Source organism: Chelonia mydas, chromosome 8 (genome assembly GCF_015237465.2).
Source record: "Chelonia mydas isolate rCheMyd1 chromosome 8, rCheMyd1.pri.v2, whole genome shotgun sequence".
Taxonomy (NCBI): Eukaryota; Metazoa; Chordata; order Testudines; family Cheloniidae; genus Chelonia; species Chelonia mydas.
In genome coordinates this window covers 20,979,946-21,005,138 of record NC_057854.1, presented here as the reverse complement: position 1 = coordinate 21,005,138, position 25,193 = coordinate 20,979,946, and the positions used below count along the sequence as shown (strand labels likewise).

The 25,193-nt window shown below is 42.3% G+C and overlaps 1 protein-coding gene across 1 annotated transcript in view; it reads left to right on the top strand.

The window, feature by feature from the left end:
* UBTD2 (ubiquitin domain containing 2) overlaps positions 1-25,193 on the top strand; it is a 106,597-nt gene that overhangs the window by 37,902 nt on the left and 43,502 nt on the right. Inside the window, exon 2 of the mRNA XM_037907000.2 lies at positions 13,149-13,385. Within this exon, the coding sequence (XP_037762928.1) occupies positions 13,149-13,385 (237 nt within the window). The remainder of the gene's footprint in view (positions 1-13,148; positions 13,386-25,193) is intronic.

Sequence of the window (25,193 nt, the reverse complement as noted above, 5' to 3'; positions counted from 1 at the left end):
TGATTTCATTTCCTGGAGTACTCACTTTTACAACTCATCCCATCCTGTCATTTGTCTTTATACTGTGTGCCTTACATTTTATTGCAAATTAATTTGAATGGATCGCTCAAGATGCCATCAGAGAATGCTGTCTTGCTTACCTTCTTTGTTCCCTTGCCCCCGAGCCAGCCGCCACACACACAGACCTATACTTAGCTTCTAAATTCATATACTGGTTAGTCCATGAGTCGATATAACATCTGAAACATAGTGACCTCAGTAGAAAGTCTCTTGGTATGTGCATATATTTTCTCCTCCCAGGGAGCCTGTGGGAAGAGAACACCTCATTGAGTCTCATAGGGTATGTCTATACTGCAATTAAAAACCTGCGGCTGGCTCGTGCCAGCTGACTCAGGCTCGCAGGGCTTGGGCTAAGGGACTGTTTAATTGTGGTGTAGACATTCAGGCCCAGGATCTAAGACCCTGCGAGGTGGGAGGGTCCCAGAGCTCAGGCTGCATCCTGAGCCCGAATGTCTACACCACAATAAAGAGTCCCTTTGCCCGAGCCCTGCGAACTTAAGTCAACTGGCAGCTGTGATTTTTTCAGTGTAGATCTATCCATAGGCTATCTACTGTTGATCTTACATAGTAACTCTTGGCCCTCGGTAAAAACAAAAATTCATTAGAACAGTTAAGATTGAGAGTGTTTCAGTGGTATCCAGTTTATGTCTTCCACCCTAAACACTGTAGTTGTTTACAACAATTCAGTCCTTTTAAAAAAAGAAAAAAGAAAAAAAAAGGCAACTAATGTTGGAATAAACGAACAGCTGAGGTTTTCAGCCAGTTCTCCACTTCTGTGAGATCTTTCTCTGTATACTATCCCCTCAAGTAGTAAAGCTGTTGACCTAATGTAGTAGGGTTGCCAATTTTCTACTCACACACAACCAAACACCCTTGTCCCGCCCCTCTGAGACCCTGCTCCTGCTCGCTCTATTCCCCACTCCCTCTGTCACTTGCTCTCCCCACCCTCACTCACTTGCTCATTTTCACTAGGCTGGCTCAGGGGGCTGGCGTGCAGGAGGATGTGAGGGTTCCGGCAGGGGGTGCGGACCCTGGGGTGGGGCCAGAAATGAGGAGTTCAGAGTGTGGGAGGGGGCTCTTGGCTGAGGCAGTGGGTTAGGATTGAAGAGGGGGTAAGGGCTCTGGCTGGGGGTGTGGCTCTGGGGTTGGACCAGGGCTGAGGGGTTTGGGGTGCAGGAGACTGGGACAGAGGGTTGGAGGGTGGGAGGGGGATCAGGGCTGGGGCAGGGGGTTGGGGCATGGGGGTGGGAGTGAGGGCTCTGGCTGGGGGTGCAGGTTCTGGGGGGGGAACCTTTTTTCTGTTACGGGCCATAGATCCACAGAGAGAAAAGCAATCGTGGGCCACTCACCCGCCCGGGGGATGCGTGGAGGCTTGGGGCTCCCCTTCACAGTGGGGCGAGCAAGTGGTCGCAGCTCCAGCCCGACGGGGGGGATGGAGGCTTCGGGCTCCCCGCCACAAGGGGCGAGCAGGCCCCCTCCCCCGCAAAGGGGCAAGCAGGCGCTCGCGGCTCCAGCCCCATGGAGGGGGCGGGGCGCAGAGGCTCAGGGCTTCCCCCTGCAACAGGGCAAGCAGGCGCTCAAAGCTCCAGCACCGTGGGGAGGGGGGGGCGCAGAGGCTCAGGGCTTTGCCTCCCCCTTCCTTGCAATGGGGCAAGCTAGAGCTTGTGGCTCGAGCCCTGCCAGGGAGTGCCGCAGGCTGGATGAAATTAACCACAGATCTGGGCCATAGGTTCCCCACTCCTGCCTTAGCTGTAGGAGCTGAGGGGGGACCTGCCAGTGGCTTCCCGGGAGCCGCGTGGTGCGGAGGTTAGCAGGGAGCCTACCATCCCCGCTGCACAGCTCCACCAACTGGACAATCAGCAGCCCGGTCAGTGGTGCTGACCAGAGCTGCCAGGATCTCTTTTCGACCGGGTGTTCCGGTCGAAAACTGGACACCTGGTCACCTTATAATGTAGGGAAAAAATTTTTTTACATTTCTCAATTATTTTGTTCTTGTGAACCAAATTTCTATAGTGAGTCTTGGTGGTTGGTTTTTCAACCATAGTGGTGTAATTCATTTATTAGTAGTGTTGAAACTGAGGATGATATGAGAAAATGGGCAGAATTAGTAGTAGCCCAGATGATATATCAAATCTTACAAAATATATAAGGGAAATAAGGGGCACAAATACTTTCTAAAATAAGTCTGTCTTTATTCCAACTCTATTCAGTGGCAAAGAAAAAATTTCTTTGAGATTATTTCTTGTTGAAATTTGGGAATAATAAATTCAGTTTTCTAAAAGGGCTTTGAGTTGGTAATTGCTCCTCAATTTAACAGGAAGAGAATTTTGTATTCAAATAACATTCTTGATCATTATTTATATTCATAATTGTTTCAAATTTGTATTTAATACAAAGTTAGCCTGTTCTGACCTATCTCCCTTCTTGAAGCTAATATTTTTTTTCTGTCTTTCAACCTACTTATCCCCAGAGAGGATGCAGTGATTATTTCACCAATTATACTTGGGTGTGTACAGTTTAAGCAACTGAACTTAGTTTTCTCTGCCAAACCCTCCCCACTAGCTCCATTCTCCATTGCTATCAAGTTCAGTAGGGTTCCCTGCCATGAAATCCTGCTTTACAAATGTATTCCACTCTCTTCTATACAGCCAGGCAGTCATTGGATCTTGTCCCTTCCTCCTTTAGAACACTGATTAAAATCTGTTCCCCTCCTTCCCATTTCAGTTGCTTATAACCTTGTGTTTCTTGGTCATCTTCTGTCTTAACAACGGTAATATTCTTCTGTTGGGGTCTCCCTGCATCTCCCCACCAGTCCATCCAAAATGCTGCTTCAAAACCCTGCCCTCTCCCAACAGTTGTAACTGTTTGTTTGTCCCTGTGTCACTCTTTCTCCCCACCCACCGACCACCTTTTCATACATATGCTACCTTAATATACTGCTTCTGTGAAGCCTCCTTTGACGTTCTTTGAAGTATGTATATTGCACCCAGGAGAAAAAAAAATAAAATAATTTTGACTTTGTGAAGTCAAGCACTCAAGTTACAAAATGCCAGGATTTTTATTTAATTCAGTGCTTAGGATGCATGGTACTCAGGGAGTGAATAGCATTGGGTATTGAATGAATCTGTTTGTATGACCCCTGCCTAAATTGTTCTGGAAGTTGGAAGGGGTGTGTGAAGTGAATGAGGCAGGGGACTGCAGGAAGAAGACGGATGGTCTCATAGGTAAGGCAGTTGAATGCCACCCTGGGAATTGATTCTATCCCTGCCTCTGTCTCAGAGTTTTTATATGGTTCTGGGCAAGTCACCTAACTCAAAAAATTCATTCATGTTCCTCATTGTCTGGGTACCCAGCTCAAGACCCCTGCAGTCTGATTTGTAGAATTGCTGAGTGCTCTCAACTACAAGTGAGGTCAGTGGGAGATTTGCTTTGAACATGTAATGTGCAATAAAATGCCAAGTACTGTGAGAAAAATTAGGTCATGCGCTTCTCAGATTGGGCATCCAAAATGTTTGACACTTGTCAATTTTGGCATTAATCTCTGTGCCTCTATTCCCCAGGTATAAAATAGGGATAGTACAGCCTCACCTCATGGAGGTGGTGTGAAGATAAATTCATTAATATTTGTAAAGAACTAAGATACTACTATCTGAGCATCACAGAAAAACCCAGGATAAAAATTATCAACTCTTATTCAGTGTAGGGTCTGATGATGTGAAGTAAATAAGGCAGCCACATAGTGTTGAGGATAAAAAGATATATTGAATAGCTATCCATTCAGTGGGGATTGTCCAATCAGTGCACGGGACAAAGGGAAGGGTCTTGTTGAAAAAAATTATGTCATCAAATAATTAGAGGCTATCCTAATTCGTGCGCACCAGGGCCCCAGACTATCGTCAACCTTACTTCTGGCATTTCCTAATTGTTAAGTGTTTAACTTTGAAACCTTAATGCTCTTTTCATGTAGGTTTTGTTTGTAATTTTATAGGTTTTTAAAAAAGCAACATGAAAAACAGGTGTGTTTTTTCAGGAGAACAGCAAAAGGCATGTGACACCAGGGCAGCCATCTCCCCCTTATCAAATTTCAAGTTCCTGTTGCAAAGAAAGGAGTCACTAGACTAGAGCTTCTCAGTGGACAATTTTAAGAATATTTTAATGTGGGCAAAAAATATTTTTCCCTAACCTCATTATAATAAATGACCAAACTGTTTCTGCTGAAATGTTCTGGAAAAAATCAGCCTGAGGCAGACACTGAGCATGGTTAAAATAACCCAGCTGGTTAAAATTTGGCAAAATTATAAGGAATTGAAGATGGGGTGGTGGTATGGAATGTGTTGTGCAGCCCTTAACTAAGGGTTTGCAACTTGTGCTGCTTCTAATGATGAAAATCAATATATTTTGCACATATCTTAAGACACTCCCTCCACTGAAAAATTGCTCCTCTTTTTCTTCAATAGTCTGTTTTCATTATTTGATTGGACATTAAGTTCTTGGGGTAGACACATTATCTTATTTGATTGTAAGGTGTCTCACAACTCTGGTACTCTACAAGTAAAGTTGGCAGTTAGAGTTGAATTTCTGTCATTGGTAATGGGATAACAGTATTCAAAATAATGAGACTTTTTTTTTTTTGATCAAGATTAATCAGTTGCTTCCCCTTATCTGGTCTCACAGGAGGAGAATTACTAGATCACATTGAAATTGACTTAGCAAGCATGATCCTAATAGAATGAAACAACTTTACTCATATCATTTGTGAAATTCACTTAAGAAACCGAGGTGACCATTTTGGGCTTTAGTCTGGATGGATTTATTCAAAAGTCCATAGTCAATAGTGCAGACGGCTACACTGAATAAATCAAATTGATGACAGTGAGGAAAAAAACTTCATGATAGTCTGCAGAGGGTTGGAAACATGTTGTCCACCTGAAAAATAAGGTTCCATAACTTGCCCAAAGCAAAGATTTAGTGAAGCAGTTGCAGTCTTCTGAAGGATCTGCCACTGTACAAAATGTAAAGCAAACTGGGTGGACCACATTTGTTCTGTGGTGGTTAATCCTACTTATGGGACTGTTTGTCTGATGCATACGCTTTCAGTGTGTTCATGTTGGAGATCATTTTCTTTGAGTCCAATGGATTAATATTTATACTTGAAAAACATTTTTTGTTGAGAAGGGTTCACATTTTTGGTTTTATGTGTGTGCATGCGCATGCAGATGTGGAAGAGAATATTATAGTAGTTGTATGACTTTTTAGCCAGAAGACTTGGAGGAAGAGATTAACATTTCACATCTGCAATTGTCAGATATACCTACTATAAATCTTTACTTACATCCCCCACTAGTCAGCATTCTAGATTCACCAACATCTGTCTTGCTGTTTTTCACCTCATGCTGTTTTCTGAACCTGGGAAATTCACAGCAGTCCTGGTAATTAGCTAGAAAAGACAATAAGTTTTGATGGATTTTCTATTAGGAAAATATCCTAAATGAGACTTTAGTGGCTTTAATATTGTGTGTGTGGAATGTGAGAGAGTGGTGGGGGGTGGTTCTCAGGGGCCCTGTGATTCATGCTCTAATTGCAACATAAAACCTGGGTTTGATTCTTGTGGGAGAGGTGCATCTTGAAATGGAACTACTAAAGAGAGAATAGGCTAATCCGCGGAGGGTAAGGAACACTTTTCATGTGTTTGCAGTGACTCCTCACACTGTTCTAGGAACAGCATTGACAGGTTGAAAGGGAGTCCCATCTGGTCGGCCTCCACTGAAAGAAGGCTTCTGTGACAAGGGGTTTCTGGGGGAGAGGGAGAGGTATCCGCTAGCCATGAGGAAGAAGATCTTTCATCCTTGAAACTGCAGTGCTATACAAATAATATATTGACTTTATAAATGTCTTTGCACAGCAGCCTGTATCTTGACCAATACTTGTAAATTTGACATTGACCTCTTCACCCTGAACTTATATTAAAGCTGGACAAACTTTTTAAAGTAAGATGCAGAAATAGACAATCTGTTCGATATATTGAAACCCAGTCACTTCTACTGCTAGACTTCAGCCTCCCTGTTTGACACCTTTAACCAGACCTAACTTCAACATAAAAATGAAATAAACCATGAAATTAATAATCACTGGCTAGATCATGTTGTTTATTGTGTTGTGGTAGCTGTATTGGTCCTAGGATATGAGAGACAAGGTGGGTGAGATAATCTTTTATTAGACCAACTTCTATTGATGGAAGAGACAGAGACAAGTGAGCTCTGTGTTGCTCAAAAGCTTGTCTCCGTCTCTTCTGCCAACAAAAGTTGGTCTAATAAAATATCTTTACCACTTTGTCTCTAGCTATATCATGACTGTTCTGCCCACGTAGGAAGGACTGGGCTATCTTGCCAGGACGGAATTGTTCTAGAATGGCAGAAATTACAGATCTTCCATGCTATCCTCCTCATGTAGAGCAGACCAGTTTTGGGGCCAAGGAAAGTGGGGGAGAACTGATGTGAGCATAGGAGAGGGGAAGAGATTGCCTATTCCAGTGCTGTAATACACTGTTGGATTGTTTGCAGAAAAGACTCAGTATTTGTAGAAAAAGCACTGTTAAAGAGTTGCAGGAAGTGCCTCTAACCCGCTTTCATAATTAATGTTTGGGGGAGGAGGGAGAAGATCCTGTGGGATGAATTAGCATTTCTTGGGTTTATATGCAAACAAAGATTAGGCTAGCTAATGTTAAAGCAAATATCCACTGACCCAAACTGCCTTTTCCTTGCCAGAGGTAAGATTCCATTTAGAATCTGGTGCTCTGGCCATTTGTTTAAAAATGACACGTTTCATTGGTCTTTTAAGTTTATGTGGTGAGAGACATTTTCATACGTTGTCTGCAAACCACTTTTCAGGAAACAATTTAAGTTTTAACAAGCTTGTTTTTAGCATTTCAGAATCTGCTGCCTAACTAACACACACATCTGTTTGGTCTGAACTGCATGTGTCACCATTGTTCCAGATTTCAGAGTAGCAGCCATGTTAGTCTGTATTCGCAAGTACTCCTTTTCATTGTTCCAGACTTAGCCACTGTTAGTTTTTAGCTGCATATGCTCAACAAAGACTTGGAACATTAATATCTTGGCTTTGCCAGCAAACTCAATGTCTGTTTTGTAAACAGTTACGTTTGCTGTTCTAAAATCTGGTAGATAGCACTTTTAAAGCAAATGGCACTAGTCCCATGTTAACTAAAAGCAATAAATGTATATGGTCAATTAAACTTCTGAAAGAATATCAGTTTTGCAATGACAACACAGCCTGTGTGCTGAGCTACTTTGGCTTTCTGGTGGTTTCATTCTTGTCGTTCTTTAGTTTAGTCACAACTCAAACATTTCCCTTGTTTTTTTTTTTTTTTAATCTGAAGAACCTTTGCTGTACCTACATATAATATGAAAAGTCACCTTGCTGTCTGAAATTCTTGTAAATGTTTCATTTTAATGAATTAACATTCCCAGATCCTAAAACATGAATGCCACTTTGAATTCATGTTTAAAAGAGGTGGTATATTGGCTGTGTAAAGTCAAACTGTATAACTCTGCTACCAGTAACCTTGGGTGTATTTCTTCATTCTTTAAAGAATGTGTGTGGATATAGAATTCTTTCTGCAGTGCCAGTATAGACAATGAGTAAATTAGGCTTCTTAAATACATCCTATTTGATCTTCTAAAGCCATTTAAACACTCCTTTTTTTATAAAGGAAGATAATTCATGTATATGCCACCGCATTCCACCAGCAATGGAAGGCGCATTCCATTTTCATGTGTTTTTTGGTTTTAAAGTAGCATCTAGCTTTCACTGGTCAAGAGTGAGAGAGAAATATCTGTGGTCAGGGCCATCCTTACCCATACGCAAACTATGCAGCTGCATAGGGCACCAGGAAATTTGGGGCACCAAATTGCCCCAAATTTCCTGGTGCCCTGTGCAGCTGCGTGTTGCTCCAGCGGCCAGCCTGATTCCCTCAGCCAGCTGAGCGGACCAGGAAAGCTGCCCCCGCTCCCACCCCACATCCACTCCACTCCTTCCCCATAGTCTCCACCCCCGCCCCACCTCTTTCCACACCCATCTCTGCCCCCACTCCACTCCTTCCCCTGAGCTACGTCCCGGGGGACTGCAGCAGGGGTCGGGTGCAGCCTGCACTCACTGGGTGGTGGGAAGTGTAGAGACCTGGCCCCAACCTGTTCCGTGCCTCCGGTGAGTGCTGGGGGGCGGTTCCCCCCTGCCCCCAAGTCCCAAGGCTGGGAGCCAGGGGAGGAGAGCGGAGCGGGCTGAGGCTGGGTCACTCCACTTCCTGCCGCCCCGTGAGTGCAGAGTCCTGCAATCACCAGACGTGAGGAAGTGGAGTGACCCGGCCCCAATCTGCTCCGCTCCTCCGGCTCATGCTGGGGGGCGGTTTGCCCCTGCCCCCAAGCTTGCTCCTGCCCCCCACAGACCTTGGGCGCAGCCCCCTTCTCCTCCCCACTCCCTGCGGAGGCCTGGGGACATGCCCCCACCCCCGCGGGGGTGCTGCATAGGGCACCACAATGTCTAGGGACAGTCCTGTCTGTGGTGAAGGGAATTAAGGAAGGAGGGGACATGCCTGGAATAAAATAGCCACTCTTTGAAAATATAACTGATACCAGAAACTAAGATTTTCAATTTGTTTGAAGCTTTAGTGAAAGTTGTGATTTCATGCCATTGGGAGTCAGATTATTTCATGTTTTCCTAATCTTTCATAATCTGGTAAATTGTTCCTATTCTTTGCAGTACAGTAGAACCTTAGTGGGTCCCCTGTTAAAAATGTCTTCGTTGTAGCTGTGTGCGTGAAGGGGAGGGGTTATGGAGAATATTCTGATTTAAATTGCTGATCCAAAATGTGTGGAATAAAGTTGAGAGGGACATGGGTTTTGTTTTGCTTGTGCCATCATCTTTGCCAAAATGAGCAGAGTATGGGAAGAAGGGAATGTCACTCACCTCACCCCTTGTAAATGTAGATTTGTAGAACGTTAAATATAAACATTTCTCCTGTTCCATCAGTGCTTTGAGATTTTTAAGGACTAATAATTAGCAGCTCTATTAAACAGAAACTGTATTCCCTGGACCTCAGTGGCACAGCAGCTGCAGTCTTATTTTGATCAGAAACAATTTGTCTTCTGTAATGCAGAGGTGGGGTGACGGATTAGGTCTTTTACTGCCTCCCTAACCAGACAGTGATGTTTGTGATTCTTCCACAGTACTGGAAAAGTAAAGGCTCCTTCACTAAGAACATGTCAAGGGACTCTTCCCACCATATGATATGCTGGTCTCCTAGACTGATTGACAGACTAGGGTTGAGGTGCGGGGCTGAGGCCGGGAATGAGAAGTTCAGGGTGTCACAAACATCCTTACGTTTGGCTGAAGGACATTTGGTTCCCCTGTAAACACTGAACTACATACTCAGTCTTGTGATATTTGACCAGGGTAGACATTCTCGTTGTTTTTCATTGCTTTCCCATGCTGCTGTCAGGGGAAATGACCCATTTTGACAAGGCTGCTACTGCCAGTGATGGATTCAAATACCACTGTTTGTATTAAACTTTTACTGATAGGGGCTTTCCCCCCTCTCATGAGATAGTTTCCATCATGCCCCTGCCCTCTCTACAGTTCAGAAGATGTTTTACCAAAAAAAAAATGAAAAAAATCCAAGATCAGTACAAGGTTTCACAGTTGTGCAGTTTGTACACAAGGCAAAAGTTCCAAAACAACTTCTGGGCTGTCCCAAAATTTTATTAATTATGAAATATTTAGAAAAAACCCAGTTAGTCCTGAGGATTTGTATGGTCCCAATCAAATACTCAAGGAGCTGACTGAGGAGATAGCTGAGCCATTAGAGATTATCTTGAAAAGTCATGGAAGATGGGAGAGATTCCAGAATACTGGAAAAGGGCAAGTATAGTGCCCATCTATAAAAAGGGAAATAAGGACAACCCGGGGAATTACAGACCAATCAGCTTAACTTCTGTACCCGGAAAGATAATGGAGCGAATAATCAATCAATTTGCAAACACCTAGAAGATAGTAAGGTGATAAGTAAAAGTCAGCATGGATTTGTCGAGAACAAATCATGTCAAACCAACCTGATAGCTTTCTTTGACATGGTAACAGGCCTTGTGGATAGGGGGGAAGCGGTAGATGTGGTATATCTTGACTTCAGTAAACCTCTTGATACTGTCTCATATGACCTCATAAACAAACTAAGGAAATGCAACCTAGATGGAACTACTATAAGGTGGCTGTATAACTGGTTGGAAAACGTTTCCCAGAGAGTAGTTTTCAGTGGTTCACAGTCATGCTGGAAGGGCATAATGAATGGGGCCTCACAGGGTCCAGTTCTGTTCAATATCTTCACCAGTGATTTAGATAAAGGCATAGAGAGTACACTTAAAAAGTTTGCAGATGATACCAAGATGGGAGGGGTTGCAAATGCTTTGGAGGATAGGATTATAATTCAAAATTATCTGGACAAACTAGAGAAATGGTCTGAAGTAAATAGGATGAAATTCAATAAAGTCAAATGCAAAGTACTCCACTTTTGAAGGAACAATCAGTTGCACACATACAAAATGGGGAATGACTGCTTAGGAAGGAGTTCTGTGGAAAGGGATCTGGGGGTCATAGTGGATCACAAGCTAAATATGAGTCAACAGTGTAACGCTGTTGCAAAAAAAGCAAACATCATTCTGGGATGCATTAGCAGGAGAGTTGTAAGAAAGACATGAAGAGTAATTCTTCCGCTCTACTCCGCGCTGATTAGGCCTCAACTGGACTATTGTATCCAATTCTGGGCGCCACATTTCAGGAAAGATGTGTACAAATTGGAGAAAGTCCAGAGAAGAGCAACAAAAATGATTAAAGGTCTAGAAAACATGATTTGTGAGGGAAGATTGAAAAAATTAGATTAGTTTAGTCTGGAGAAGAGAAGACTGAGAGGGGACATAAGTTTTCAAGTACATAAAAGGTTGTTACAAGGAGGAGGGAGAGAAATTGTTGTTCTTCAACTCTGAGCATAGGACTTAAATGGGCTTAAATTGCAGCAAGGGAGGTTTAGGTTGGACATTAGGAAAAAACTTTCTAACTGTCAGAGTGGTTGAGCACTGGAATAAATTGCCTAGGGAGGTTGTGGAATCTCCATCACTGGAGATTTTTAAGAGCAGGTTAGACAAACACCTGTCAGGGATGGGCTAGTTCAGTGGTTTTCAAACTGCAGATCGTGACCCAGTACTGAGTCACGGAATGTAAGGCATTGGGTCACTGTGTCTCTGGTCAGCGCCGCCAACCAGGCCATTAAAAGTCCCGTCGGCAGTGCTGCCTGGTTAAGGCAGGCTAGTCCCTACCTGTTCTGATACCACGCTGCACCACAGAAGTGGCCAGCAGCAGGTCCGGCTCCTAGGCAGGGGGGCCACTGGGCTCCGCATGCTGCCCCCATCCAGAGCACTGGCTCTGCGCTCCCATTGGCCGGGAACCAGTCAATCGGAGCAGGGGGGTGCAGTGCCTGCGGGAGAGAGCTGCGCAGAGCCGCTTGTGCACCTCTGCTTAGGAGCCGGACCTGCTACTGACCGCTTCCGGGGCACAATGCAGTCCATGGTGCCAGGACAAGCAGGAAGCCTGCCTTTGCACTGCCGCTGACCGGGAGCTGCCTGAGGTAAGCCCGTGCCCCAATCCCTTGCCCCAGCCCTGAGGCCCCCCCTCAAACCTGGAGCCCCTCCTGTACCCCAAACCCGTTATCCCTGACCCCACCCCAGAGCCTGCACCCACAGCCCTGATCCCCTCCCGCACCCCAGCCCAGAGCCCCCTCCCGCACCCTGAACCCCTCATTCCCGGCCTCACCCCCTCACCTCAACCCTGTGCCCCAGCCCTGAGCCCCTCCCAAACCCCTCAGCCCCAGCTCTTTTGGGTCACGGGCATCAAAAGTTTTCTTCAACTGGGTCACCAGAAAAAAGTTTGAAAACCACTGGTCTAGATAATAGTTAGTCCTGCCATGAGTTCAGGGGACTGGACTAGATGACCTCTTGAGGTCCCTTCCAGTCCTGTGATTCTATGAATCATTGTAGTATCTGAGTGCCTAGGAAGATGGGGAAACTTTTAGGCTTCCAAAATAAACAGGGTTCTTTAATGTTATCTTAAGGATGATTCTGCTGGGCCAATTGCTAACAAACCCAAAGTGATAGTTTCTTTGATCACCAGCACATGCTTACATAATGGGTGGTTCTTCATAATGCTTAAAAACTGAACAAGTAGGCCTAATAGTATGGCAAGAAACCTTTATAGTTCCTTTTTAGCAGTCTCTGTGTTAAATGAATATTGCTATAATTAAAATGACGCAAATCCTCAAATATTTCATGTAAATGAAGTATCCACTATGGGAAACCTTGTAAAGTTACAATATGTTCTTTAGAGATTTCTGTGTCTGCACTAAGATTTTAGCTTTGAAGTCATAAATACTTAAAAAGCTGAATAAATGCAAAAAGGGAAATAAGATGTACAAAGAGGACAATAAAAAATACTTTGTTTTATAAAACTCTTATATTTAGTAGTGGAGCATAATTTGTGCAGAACTCATTGCTGGCAGAATAGAAAAGAAAGATCCTGATGCAGTATTGCCTCTCTGACAGTGGGATGCTACTAGTTGATTTGCTTCTCTCACTGTATAGCTGTTGTAGCATGCTGAAAGATTTTATTGTTTTATGAATAAGTCATGCATGCTGAAGCAGATGGCATAAGGAGTGAAGAGACAGTTACCAGGGGAGCTTGGAGAGAAGTTCAAGGGCACTCAGGGAATCTTTAGACGTTTAGAGAGGCAGGTATAATTGAAGAGTGGAAGGGAAACCCCTGAAAGAATTGAACAGTGAAACCTGAGGGGGGGGGAACTTTTTGAAATGACCAGAGAGCCTTGAAAAAGGAATTAGAGCAGTGTAGGGAGCATGTGCAGGATTGGAGAGCTTACAGTGGACCGGAATTTCCAGAAAGAAAACTGAAGCTGCTCACAACTAAAATATAACCACATTGACTTTAGTAATGTGTGTTTGTATCTTTTTCTACAGTTGCTTTAGGTCGTAATCAACCCCTGAAAAAAGAGAAACCAAAATGGAAAAGTGATTACCCAATGACAGATGGACAGCTGCGCAGTAAAAGAGATGAGTTTTGGGACACAGCACCAGCTTTTGAAGGCCGCAAGGAGATTTGGGATGCCCTCAAGGCTGCTGCACATGCGTTTGAGAGCAATGATCATGAACTGGCACAAGCAATCATTGATGGTGCAAACATAACGCTACCACATGGTAGGTTTGTCTGAGATGGCCAGAACCTGAGCAAGAATAGTAACAGGGTAAATGGGAATGGAAGGCTTGTGAGTATAGTTTACCATCTGGGAATAAATTTATGAGACACACAATATCCTAGAAGTCCTTGTTTGTTGATATGACTGTCATTATCGAGTGACCTTTTTCTCTTTTTACCATATTGATGTTGAAAGAAACCAGAATTTTGCAGGGATTCAAAAGGGAGCTGACAACATATAATCTTTCTAGTTAGCTAAGTCTCAGATGTATGCTGTTTAAAATGTGTATTAACACCTGCACTAAGGACATGACATACAAAGGCATGCTCTGTTTCAAGAGGTTACTTCAAAATACCCACATGTGATTTCCAGTACTGCTTTATTGTACCGTTTAAAAACCACCTCTTCTGGGCAATCATGTTTGTCTTCTGGTCTATAGGATAACTGTATATGGCAGATTTCATGGTGTTTTAATTGATTCTTCATGGGGGAAGATCATCATCTAAAACACCTAGTAGAGTTTGCAAATGCTTTGAGATCTCGGATGTCCCTATTTCATGTGTTTTCACTTCTACTGAATCTGTAGTTTGACTTTTGATCTCCTTCTTGTGAAGTTCTCTTCTTTCCTTACATATAGCGGTCAGTGTAAGAAATAAACTGCTTCTCATGTTCATTGTTTTTAAGTTTAGCAGGATTTTGTTCCGTTCTAGTTTTTCTAAGGATTGTTGGTAGTAGAGGTAGAGATTTGAATATCCACTTTCAGGAAATCAGAGCTGTAGTTTATTTTAAGTATTTGATGATTGAGGATTCAGGAAATATGGGGAATAGGACCAAAGTGGAGCACAGGCTTCAAAGCTTGCATGCTCTGGTTAGGCTGTACTTTTAGTCTCCCATGCCTGAAGTGGAATGATGAAGTTCTGATAGGCAGTGTACACATTCTAACCTTGTTTTGCCTGAAGTGTTAATTCACAGTACAGCCCAAGGGGACAGACGTGAAAAATGGCTATCTGGGAGCTTCAGTTAACTTGGGATATTGTATGTGATCCTTTTGGGAGTGATCATGTCCAGACTTGGGAATACAACAATGCACTGGTTTTCACTTCGTTTCCATTTTGAAGGTTTTTCTTTGTAACCAAAAGGATCAGTAGGTTTACTGGTGTCTAATTTATTTAATTTTATAATAAAATTGTCACATGGATTGCTTCTCACTACATGTTCTTATCATTTTAACCTCTGTTCTCTGTTACCTTCATTCTCCTTCCCTTGCATTTATGACACTCACTTGTTAAGTCTTTTCTGTTGTATTGGATTTTAGGCTCTGTAGGATAGGGACTATCTCTTAGGCTATGTCTACACTGGCAACTGAACGACAAAACTTTTGTCTTTCAGAGATGTTAAACCACCCCATCCCTCCCTCGAAAGACACAAGTTTTGCTGCAACAAGCACCAGTGTGAACAGCGCATTCCTGCTGACAACACAAACACCACTCAGTGGGGGTGGAAGTTTTGGGTCGGCAGGAGAGCCAACAAACAGCAGCTACACTGCACGACTTTTAGCAGCACGGCTGTAGCCACACAGCCATGTCGCTAAAAGCTGTGTAGTGTAGACGTAGCCTAAATGTATGTGTGGAGCCCAACACAATGCGGCTCTGATCCTGATTGAAGTTCCTGAGTGCTACCATAATACAAATGATTAATCAAACCATAACTGTTTTAGAAAATGAAAGCTTGAATCCTGGAGCACATTTCTGCAGTGAGAGGTGGATTCTGTCTCAAATTCAATGACTGGATTATACAGGACACTGATTATGAGATATTTTGACAGCATTAGATCATGCATTCAGTTTAAATTTTGCACAAGGGTACAAATGAATTGTCATTTTCAGATGAAATGTGAAACTTGTGACAGCAAGCCATGCAAAGAGACTGTCTGACTTGTTAGATCTTTGCCATCCTAAAGATAGAATGGAAGATCAGTGTAGGAAAGGGTTCTGTAGGGGTGGGATGGTTTAGCACAGCCATTTACAAGCTTTTTTTGTGGGGACCCAGTTGAAGAAAATTGTTGATGCCAATGGAGCTGGGGATGAAGGGTTTGGGGTGTGGGAGGGGCTCAGGGGTGGGGCAGAGGGTTGGGGTGTAGGAGCCAGACCTGCTGCTGGCTGCTTCTGGGGCGCAGCGCGGTGTTGGAACAGGGAGGCACTAGCCTGCCTTAGCTGGGCAGTGCCGCTGACGGGACTTTTAACATCCTGGTCAGTGGCGCTGACCAGAGCGACCCAGTGACCCAAACTTTGAGAAACGCTGGTTTAGCAGGTTGCTGGGAGGGGTAGGGCTGTGCATAGATATCCAGATGTGTACGTGCTTGTTTGTATATGTACATGTGTCTGCACACATTCTTTACGGAAACCCATGTGTTCAATGTGCAGTTCTGACTTGTTGATCAAATGGAAAAGAAATAATTTTCTTTTCAAATTCTCTTGCAAAGCATCTGTACCTATGTCATTGAGGGCATTCAGAGTTTGAAGTTTTAAATCCCAACTGTTTAACTGAGTGCCAAAAAACGATGAAAAATCTGAAAATCTTCGGGTAATTAAGAAGGCACTACTTTGAACATTTTTAGGAATTTAGGAGGAATATTATAAAAATAGAAAATTCTCCCTTCAGTGTTACCTATAGCCACCTCTAGTGCCTTGCCCACAGATGATTGGGGGGTGTACACATATTTATATATACACAGACATATAGTTTAATGCTGGCATTCAGCGGGTAGTACCTTTGGGATACTGCCTGCCATAGGGAGACTGAAGCCTGTTTTCTGAGGCCCATACTGGAAGTTTTGTACACAGAACATTTCTGAAATGTAGGAATTAAAATTGCATCACGTGCCCACTGTTGCCCAAAATAGTGCCTAATTTTCATGCTAACTTTCAGTTACAGGTAGCCTGTAGTTATAGAATGTTTAGAATCCTTGTCAGGTTTTCCAGGTGAGGAGTTTTTGATCTTTGTACAGAGAGAATAGTCAATATTAGCCAGTCAAGTAAGCTGGGTTTTTTTCGCCCCTGTTGTCTTCTGGTATGCCAAGTGTCTTCCCGGGTGGTGTTTCATTCTGTGCCTTGAACAGCTGGGAGGCTTGCTAGATTGAATGACCTTTACATTGCAAAGCAAGATACTTACTTTAGAAATTAATATCTCTGCCAATTGCCAAAGAACCTGGGTGTCTTACATCGATAAATTATTAAAAGAAAGGCTTTCTGTTTATAGGCTCACTCTAACCTAACTGTTGTTCACAAACTTAGCTGGACTTCGGGGGGGGGGAGGAATCACATTTTAATCTTACCCTGTTCCAAATAACACTAAAAAAGAGTGCATTACGTACAAGAAATCAACTACAAAACCTCCAAAATTAGTCTGTAAATGTGCAGTTAAGGAATTCAGCCACTCCGCTTCTGCCATATAATCTGTCATCACTCTTCCCTGATATGATTTACACCACGCAGCCGTCTTTAACTTTGCCTTCTTGGTTTTGTTCTTTAAATGGATCCCCTGCCTCCATATCTTTTTTTGCCCTCTGGTTCCATTCAATGCTTGGCCAGTCTGCTACCTTGCACCCCCATTCTGAGACCAGGCAGCATAGCTCCTTGCCCCTCTCTTGGTTCCTCCAACAGTACACCTCCTTTATGTTTTAGACAATGGTCTGTGTACAGTTAAAGTATTCTGTATCTTGGTAATTTCCCCACACACACCTTGCCCCAAAGAACAAAACACTAAAAGATACTGCTTAGGAATGCCAAGATGACAAAATGGAGTTTAGTCTATACCATTTTGGATTTATAATTCAGAAAAATAGAATAACATTAGCATTTTCTAATGCTTTAAAGCAGTATGGCTTTAATATTATATTAACATGGCTATTTGAATTTAATGAACAGCACTTTTTACATACATCTTAGCAATCAAAAAGAAAATGCAAAAAGTATATAATAATTAAGGTTGTGGTAAATCTATGTTTATTAAAATGTTGCAATGTTACTTTAACTTTTCAGCACACATTGTGTGTGTGTGTGTGTGTGTGTGTGTATATATATATATATAATTAAAATTTAATTGAAATCTGACTCCCTTAACTAGACGACTTAAACTTTGTGGCTTGGTGTTTTCTGTCGTGTGGGAAGTTTCTGATATACTGCACATGATATTTTTATCTTTCATCAAACAGCCCTGAAAGGGCTTCATTGCCAAGTCCAACAGCTTTCTGTTCAGGAACAGTCAACTACAATGTGTCTTAAGACTGTGGGTTCTCCTCCAGGGGTATGCAGAAGTTTTCCACGGGGTACATCAACTTATCTAGATATTTGCCTAGTTTTACAACAGGCTATGTAAAAAGCACTAGCGAAGTCAGTACAATATGACTAAAATTTCATACAGACAATGACTTTTTTATATTGCTCTATAGACTATACACTGAAATGTTAGTACCATATGTATATTCCAATTGATTTATTTTATAATTATATGGTAAAAATGAGAAAGTCAGCAATTTTTCAGTAATAGTGTGCTGTGACGCTTTTTTGTATTTTTATGTCTGATTTTGTAGGCATGTAGTTTTCAAGTGAGGTGACGCTTGGGGTACTGAAGACAAATCAGACTCCTGAAAGGGGTTCAGTAGTCTGGAAAGGTAGAGAGCCACTACTGTCAGCTAGCTAGGGGCACGATTTTTCAATAAGCAGTCTTGCAATATTTCTTTGTACATAAGCGTAACTGTCACATGTAAGGTAGGCAACAGTTGTGTTCACTAAAAGTGGGGATAGTAATGCTAAATATATTGCTGGACCTTAGAAAGATCTAGTTAAGCAAACCAGCTAAATCTAGTAGACCTTTGTAAAGGATTTTCCTTCCCTTCATGAGAAAACATGCCACAGATAATATAGGTAAACATAAACTATATAAACAGAAAAGTGAAATACAAAATCAGATGTTTGAAAGAAATGAAACTTTGTCTATGCACATTTAGAAAAAATTCTAAACACAACTAAGGAGCCTGCTCTTGATTCAGGCATAATTCCCACTCTTTAGGGATCAGACTGTAGTTATGTAATGTTTTCTGCCTTTGGGTCTGGTTTGCTATAGTAAAGAGTAGCTTTTCATGTCGATGCCTAAGTGCTGTGTCCCTCTACTGATTTTTCCTTTATACGTTTTGCTTTAGCCAATGTGATTCTCTTTGAAAAAGGCATTTTAGAACCTTATATAACTTGAAGATGTTTACATGCTTTTTCAGTACTATATTGCTTCTCAACCTAATAGTTCTATTACAGACTGTACTGAAGTCCAGTAATACTGAGACCATCGACTCATATGTTTCATATAGATGCAGATTGACCGTTTTTAGAGTACTTGAAACTTGAAAAGTGCTACCTAAGTGCTTGTTAATGTATATTGGATACTTCACAAGCAATGCTGTAGTCTACCTTATTGACCACTCCACTGAGGTTGAGTGGCTAAATGGCAACGAATACAGTTCTTTGACTTTGAACAGCACAGTGCAAATGGAAAAGATACTTATATAATAAGGGAAAGAATGACAAGTAAAATAGAACAGCTGACCAAACAGTATGCTTCTATGTAGATGAAAAGACAACCCTTAAGATATGTCTATACTACAGTCAAAACCCCCTAGCTGACCAGGGCTCGGGTTAAGGGGCTGTTGAATTGTATAGATGTTCAGGCTCAGGTTGGAGCCCTGCCTCTAGGACCCTGCAAGGTGGTATGGTCCCAGATCTTGGACTGCAGCCTGGGCCTCATCTACACCGCAATCAACTAGACCATTAGCCTGAGTCAGCTGTCCCGGGCCAGCAAGGGCTGAGTAATTGCAGTGTAGGCATACCCTTAAAGAGTGCGCGTTCAGTGGTGTTTGAGTGTTGATTTTAATGGAAAGTAAAATGAGATGCTCAACTGTTTTTCTCATTGGGAATTATGATGGACCTCCTGCCAGAGCTGTTCTGTCTGATACTAGTTTGTTATCAGTTAATGGGAAAAAGAGTAGTTCATAGTTCAAATCCCTGTTGTAGCTCTCTTACTTATGACTGCTTCACGTTCTGCAGTTGGATCCAGAGTAGATCACAGGGAGAGGAAATGGAGCTTTCTCCACACCAGTCAAGATTTTATAGATCTCTATCAGATCCTCCCTTAGTTGTCTCTTTTCCAAGCTGGAAAATCCCAGTCTTTTTAATCTTTTCTCATACAGAAGCTGTTCCATACTCCTAATCATTTTAGTTGCCCTTCTTGCTACCTTTTCTAATTCCTGTACCTCTTTTTTTTGAGACGGGGCAACCAGAACTGCACGCAGTATCATGATGTTGGCATATTATGGATTTATATAGAGGCAATATGACATATTCTGTCTTGTTCTCTATCCCTTTCCTAATGGTTCCTAACGTTCTGTTAGCTATTTTGATTGCCGATGCACACTGAGCAAATGTTTTCAGAGAACTATCCACAATGACTTCAAGATCTTTCTTGAGTGGTAACAGCGAATCTAGACCCCATTATTTTGTATGCACAGTTGGGATTATGTTTTCCAACGTTAATTACTTCGCATTTATCAACATTGAATTTCATCTGCCATTTTTGTGGCCCAGTCACCCAGTTTTGTGAGATCCCTTTGTAACTCTTCGCAGTCTGCTTTGGACTTAACTATCTTGAGTAATTTTGTATAATCTGCAAATTTTGCCACCTCACTGTTTACCCCTTTTTCTAGATAATTTATGAATATGTTGACTAGGACTGGTCCCAGTATGCACTCCTGGGGGATACCACTATTTACCTTTCTCCTTTCTGAAAACTGACTGTTTATTCCTACCCTTGGTTTCTTGTCTTTTAACCAGTTACTGATTCATGAGAGGACTTTCCCTCTTATCCCATGACTGCTTATTATACTTAAAGTAAAATGCAAAACAAGATTAAAATCTGATTTAAATCAAGCTTTTGTGCTTGCTGATTTAAATCATGATTAAAATCAATGTTTTAAATAGTGATGTAAAATATTAAACAGTTAATCGGTTAACCAGTAAGCATTAGTCTTACCGATTAACCCCCAACCCCAGACCAGTGGTAGCGACCCCGCTGGTCCACCCCAGACCCGCCAGACAGCCCCAGCCCCTCTCCCTTTAATTGGTTAACCAATTAAACAATGTCATCTTAATTGTTTAAACGGTTAACTTTTTAAACAATATTTACATTCCTGGTTTTAAATCAATCCACTCTAAGAAACCCAAGATGATATTGTCTTAAAGGAACACTATCAACTTAAAAATTACTTTTGGAGAAAAGTTTCCCTATTATTGTTATAAGTAATACCCGAGCAGAGTAGAACTGAGAATAAAGGAAAATGTTTTTTTCTATTTCAGCTTGTTTACTGTGTGCGTTTAACACACTTTGTATGTACCTTTTCTATATGCCATGTATAGTAAATTCCCCCTTTCCCTGTTTTTTGTGCGTCTTTCACACAGCAACAGTGGAATGAAGGATGCTTGGATTAGGACAGAAATGAAATTACTCCAGGGCAAATGTGATACCTAAAACTACTTTAACTCCTTTTTTTTTTAAATGGACTAAGATTCAAGATGGCAGTGTCCTTCTGAGGTACTACATATAAAATGGAACCAAACACATACAAGTATCTGTGAAAGACAAACCTGTTAGTGAAAATCAGACTAACCGGGAGTACCTGAAGCACTCTGCATGAATGTCCTTGAATCAGTGATTCTCAAGCTTTTGTACTGGTGACCTCTTTCACACAGCAAGCCTCTGAGTGCGACCCCCTTATAAATAAACACTTTTTTTATATATTTAACACCATTATAAATGCTAGAGGCAAAGCGGGGTTTGGAGTGGAGGCTGACAGCTCACGACCCCCACATCATAACCTCACAACCCCCTGAGTGGTCTTGACCCCCAGTTTGAGAACCCCTGCCTTAAATTATTTCAGGATTCTGAATTTTTAGATTCAGGTTTGTAGGTTTCTTGTTTTCCCATTATGAAATAGCTCAACTCCATAGAATACATGACATTTAATGTCTAGTTCATCTAGTTTATTTGATAGCCAACTTTTTTAAATTTTGCTATTGGTTCTGGTGCTTTAAACACTCCACCTTTTGTTAGCATTTACTGCAACACTGGAACATACTAAGGCAAAAAAGATCATTTCTCTGATCCTCAAACAGCCAAGGAACAGAGCAGTGTTGGACAGACTAAACAGTATGTCTTTTCATCAATATAGCTGTTGGTGTTCCCATGCAGCCTTGACCTAGTTGACAGAAAATAGTGTGGGAAGAGCCCTCCCCTGCAATATAAAACTTCCAGAAGCCACATGTGACTTTCTTTAAGTGGATTACAAAGTTTGTTTTTGTAGAAACCAGTGATTAAACTAACATTCATAGCTTTTATTGATCCAGGACCAGACAGCTTTCTAGGCTGGACATATAAAGTTAGCTACAAAGTGCCACCAGCCCTTTTAAGGTTGTACCAGCGCCACATGACAGTGCCATTTGTATATAGTAATTACTTTTATTATCCCATCACAGACGTATAGAGTAGTTAATTTTAAATCTCTACTGAGATTATAAATAGACTGGCCTCTTTTTGTCAAGGTATCCGAGAATGAAATCAGCTTTTTTTTTAATGATGGAATGAAGCATGGTCTAGTGGCTAAAGCACAAGACAGGGAATTAGCAGACCTGAGTTCTATTACTGGCTGTGCCACAGTCTTCTTACATCACCTTGGGAAAGTCCTTAACCCTGTACACCTTGGTTTCTCCATCTGTAAAATGGGGATACTTGCACAACTCACATTGTCTCTTAGTCGGAGCCTTAAGACTCCTCCTGATGGCAATAGAGTTTAGGCGCACTACAAAGCTGCAATGTTTAAGTGCTAGTATTTGGATGCTGTTCTAAATAAGCACTGTATAAGGGCCCATATGCAGCCATCATTATTTCCCTTTGGCTAGTCAGATACTACCTGACTTCCAGAACATTAATCCCTAAAAAACCCACCCAGTAGACTTATACACTAGAAGAAAAGAGGTGGAGAAGAGAGTCTTGAGGCTGGTCTTTGAATCGGGCAATAACCTGTATTTGTTAGTCTGGAAGTACCCACAGCAAAATGGAGACTTTTAATAATGAACAGTTAACACAAGTTTCTTTAAAGCAATAAATAACTTCAAAAACAGAACACCTATTTTGAGAAGTACTGCAGTGTCATTGCTATTTCTGGCTGTTCAGCAGTGGTTTGATGGATCTGAGGCCGTGGAATGAGTTGGTGCTTTAAATTCTTCCAGGGCACGTTACCTTTTTAAAATTCGCTTTACTTTTGTAAATTTCTGATCATAAAGCAATAGGGAGACAAGGTGGGTGAGGTAATATCTTTTACTGGACCAACTTCTGTTGGCAAAAGAGACCACTTTTGAGCTTACACAGAGCTCTTCTTCAGGTCTGTGAAAGATACTCAGTGTCGCAGCTAAATACAAGGTATGTTTATTTGTATTTAGTTACGATACGGAGTGTGTGTCAGACCTGAAGAAGAGCTCTGTGTAAGCTCAAAACTTGTCTCTTTCGCCATAAAATACACTATCTCACACACCTTGTGTCTCTAATATCCTGGGAACAACACTGCAAACATAAAGCAATAGGGTTATTTTTTCAAAGATATATCCATCACTTGGTCTCTGATGCTGTTGGACTAAGGATGTAGGGAGTTGCCTTCCTTACTAGTTCAATGAAAGAGCTTCCATTACAACTGACACACAAGCTCTTTAAATCCCAAGTTAATAGTCATCAGCAAAATCAGCCTTTCTATGATGTATTATGTTGTCTCTGCCCTAAAACACAAAACTGCATTTGAAAAGTATCTTCAGTGGGCCCTTGACCATCAGTCATGGTTTCTAAGGTGTTTCACTTCAAAATGCTATTGAATGATTTTACAGTGACTGCAGATCTGTCTGTGCTTAATTTGAGACTTCAGCAGCGTTCTGAAAGCTCTTGGGAACTCTGGGTATTAAGTCATCTCTGTCAATGTCATTATCAAAAATAGCCTTGTGGTGGGCCTGTGGACTATAAGGAAAAGATTGTGGAATCTCTATCCATTGTAAGGGATGTGACATCAAAACACAGTCATCACTTACCTAGATTTGTAGCAAATTAGCTTCCTATTTATTATTAAACATCTAAAAAGCAAAACTGTACTAGATTGTTGCTTTAGAGCCATCGTGCCTGGTAAAAGTAACAAAGGCAGGGATAGGGGAACAATACAGTTGGCACTGTTTGAAGTTCATAGTGATGTACTAATGTTATAATTCAAGATTACTGCCAAAGGTCTCAGAAGAAATAAGATTAGCCACAATGAGCATGGTGATCCAAAGAGATTGCTTTAGGAAATTCTGCAGATGTGAAGGACTGATGTAGCCTAAACTTTTTTCCGTTGCTGAAACTTGTGTAGTGTTGTACAGTAGCAGGTCATTGACATCTAACATTTTTCAAAATTGACATTACAGTTTAGAAAAGTTCCTTGACATATCAAGTTGCTTCATTAGGTTCCTTGTTCAGCAAGCATGTTCAGCAAGTAAATTAAAAGCCCTATTAATATTAACGTAATACATTTTGAATCTTTTTCCCACCTTCATTTATAACTGCTAGCTCTCCTTTTATAGCATTCGGTACCTGGACTTCTTAACTAAAATGACAGCTGTATAGATTACAGTTCTGCTGCTGTCTTTTTAAACTATGGTTGCTTTGATATTATGCTTTTGCTACATTCGTTTTATTTACATATCAAGCACTATCTCAATGCTTGACAATACTATATTTTTCTCAGTCTCTTTTATTTTTTTAATCATTTCACTTTCTATTTTCCTTTCAGCCAGAAGGGCACATTTAGGGCTTGTCCACACTGGCAATTTACAGCACTGCTGCTTTCTCACCGCGGCAGCGCTTTAGCATTGCCAACGTAGACTGACCCTTAATTCTTCTTCGAGGGCTTGTTCACGTCCATTCCACGTTAGGTGTGCACGCGCTGCGTGCACGAGCGTCGGAAACTTTTTCCCTTAGTGGGTCCTGTCGGGCCGGCAGGGCCCTCCAAGTGGCGCCACTGCGCCGTGCATATATACCCCCGCCGGCCCGACCCCCTCCAGTTCCTCTTACCGTCCATGGCAGGGTTGGAACAACCTCTCTCTCTTTCTCGCTCTCCTAGAAGAGCAGTCCCTTAGCCTTTAGAGTAGCTGTTATCAGTTCGTTAACATACATATTGTGGACACATAAGTGATTAGGTGCTTGGAGGCCTCCAGCACCCACCCCGGCCCGCGGGGCAGGCCCACGGCTTCAAGGCTTGCGCCACGTGCCGCAAACCTATGCCAGTTAGTGACCCCCACGACTCATGTCTACGTTGCCTGGGGGACAGACATCAAATTGAATGGTGTAGGGTTTGCAAGGCGTTTAAGCCAAGGACAAGGTAAGAAAGAGACTTTGGTCTAAAGCACCTGTTGATGGAGGCTGCATTGCAGGTGCCGGGCTCGGAGCACCCAACGCTGGCTCAGGCTTCCTCAGTGCATAGTGCCCCAGAGCCGTCAAGAGACCCGGCACCAGCTAAGCACCGTAAACTGTTGGCCCCAAAGCGCCAGGGTAGGCCCCAGCACCACTAGTCCTCCCTGGTGCGGCCCCGAGCACAGCCGAAAGGAAGGCGTGGTCGTTCCACGCACAGGAGGCTGGCGCCTCCCAAGCACTGATAAGAGCGGGAAGGCCGCGGTACCAGCGCTGACACCAGCGG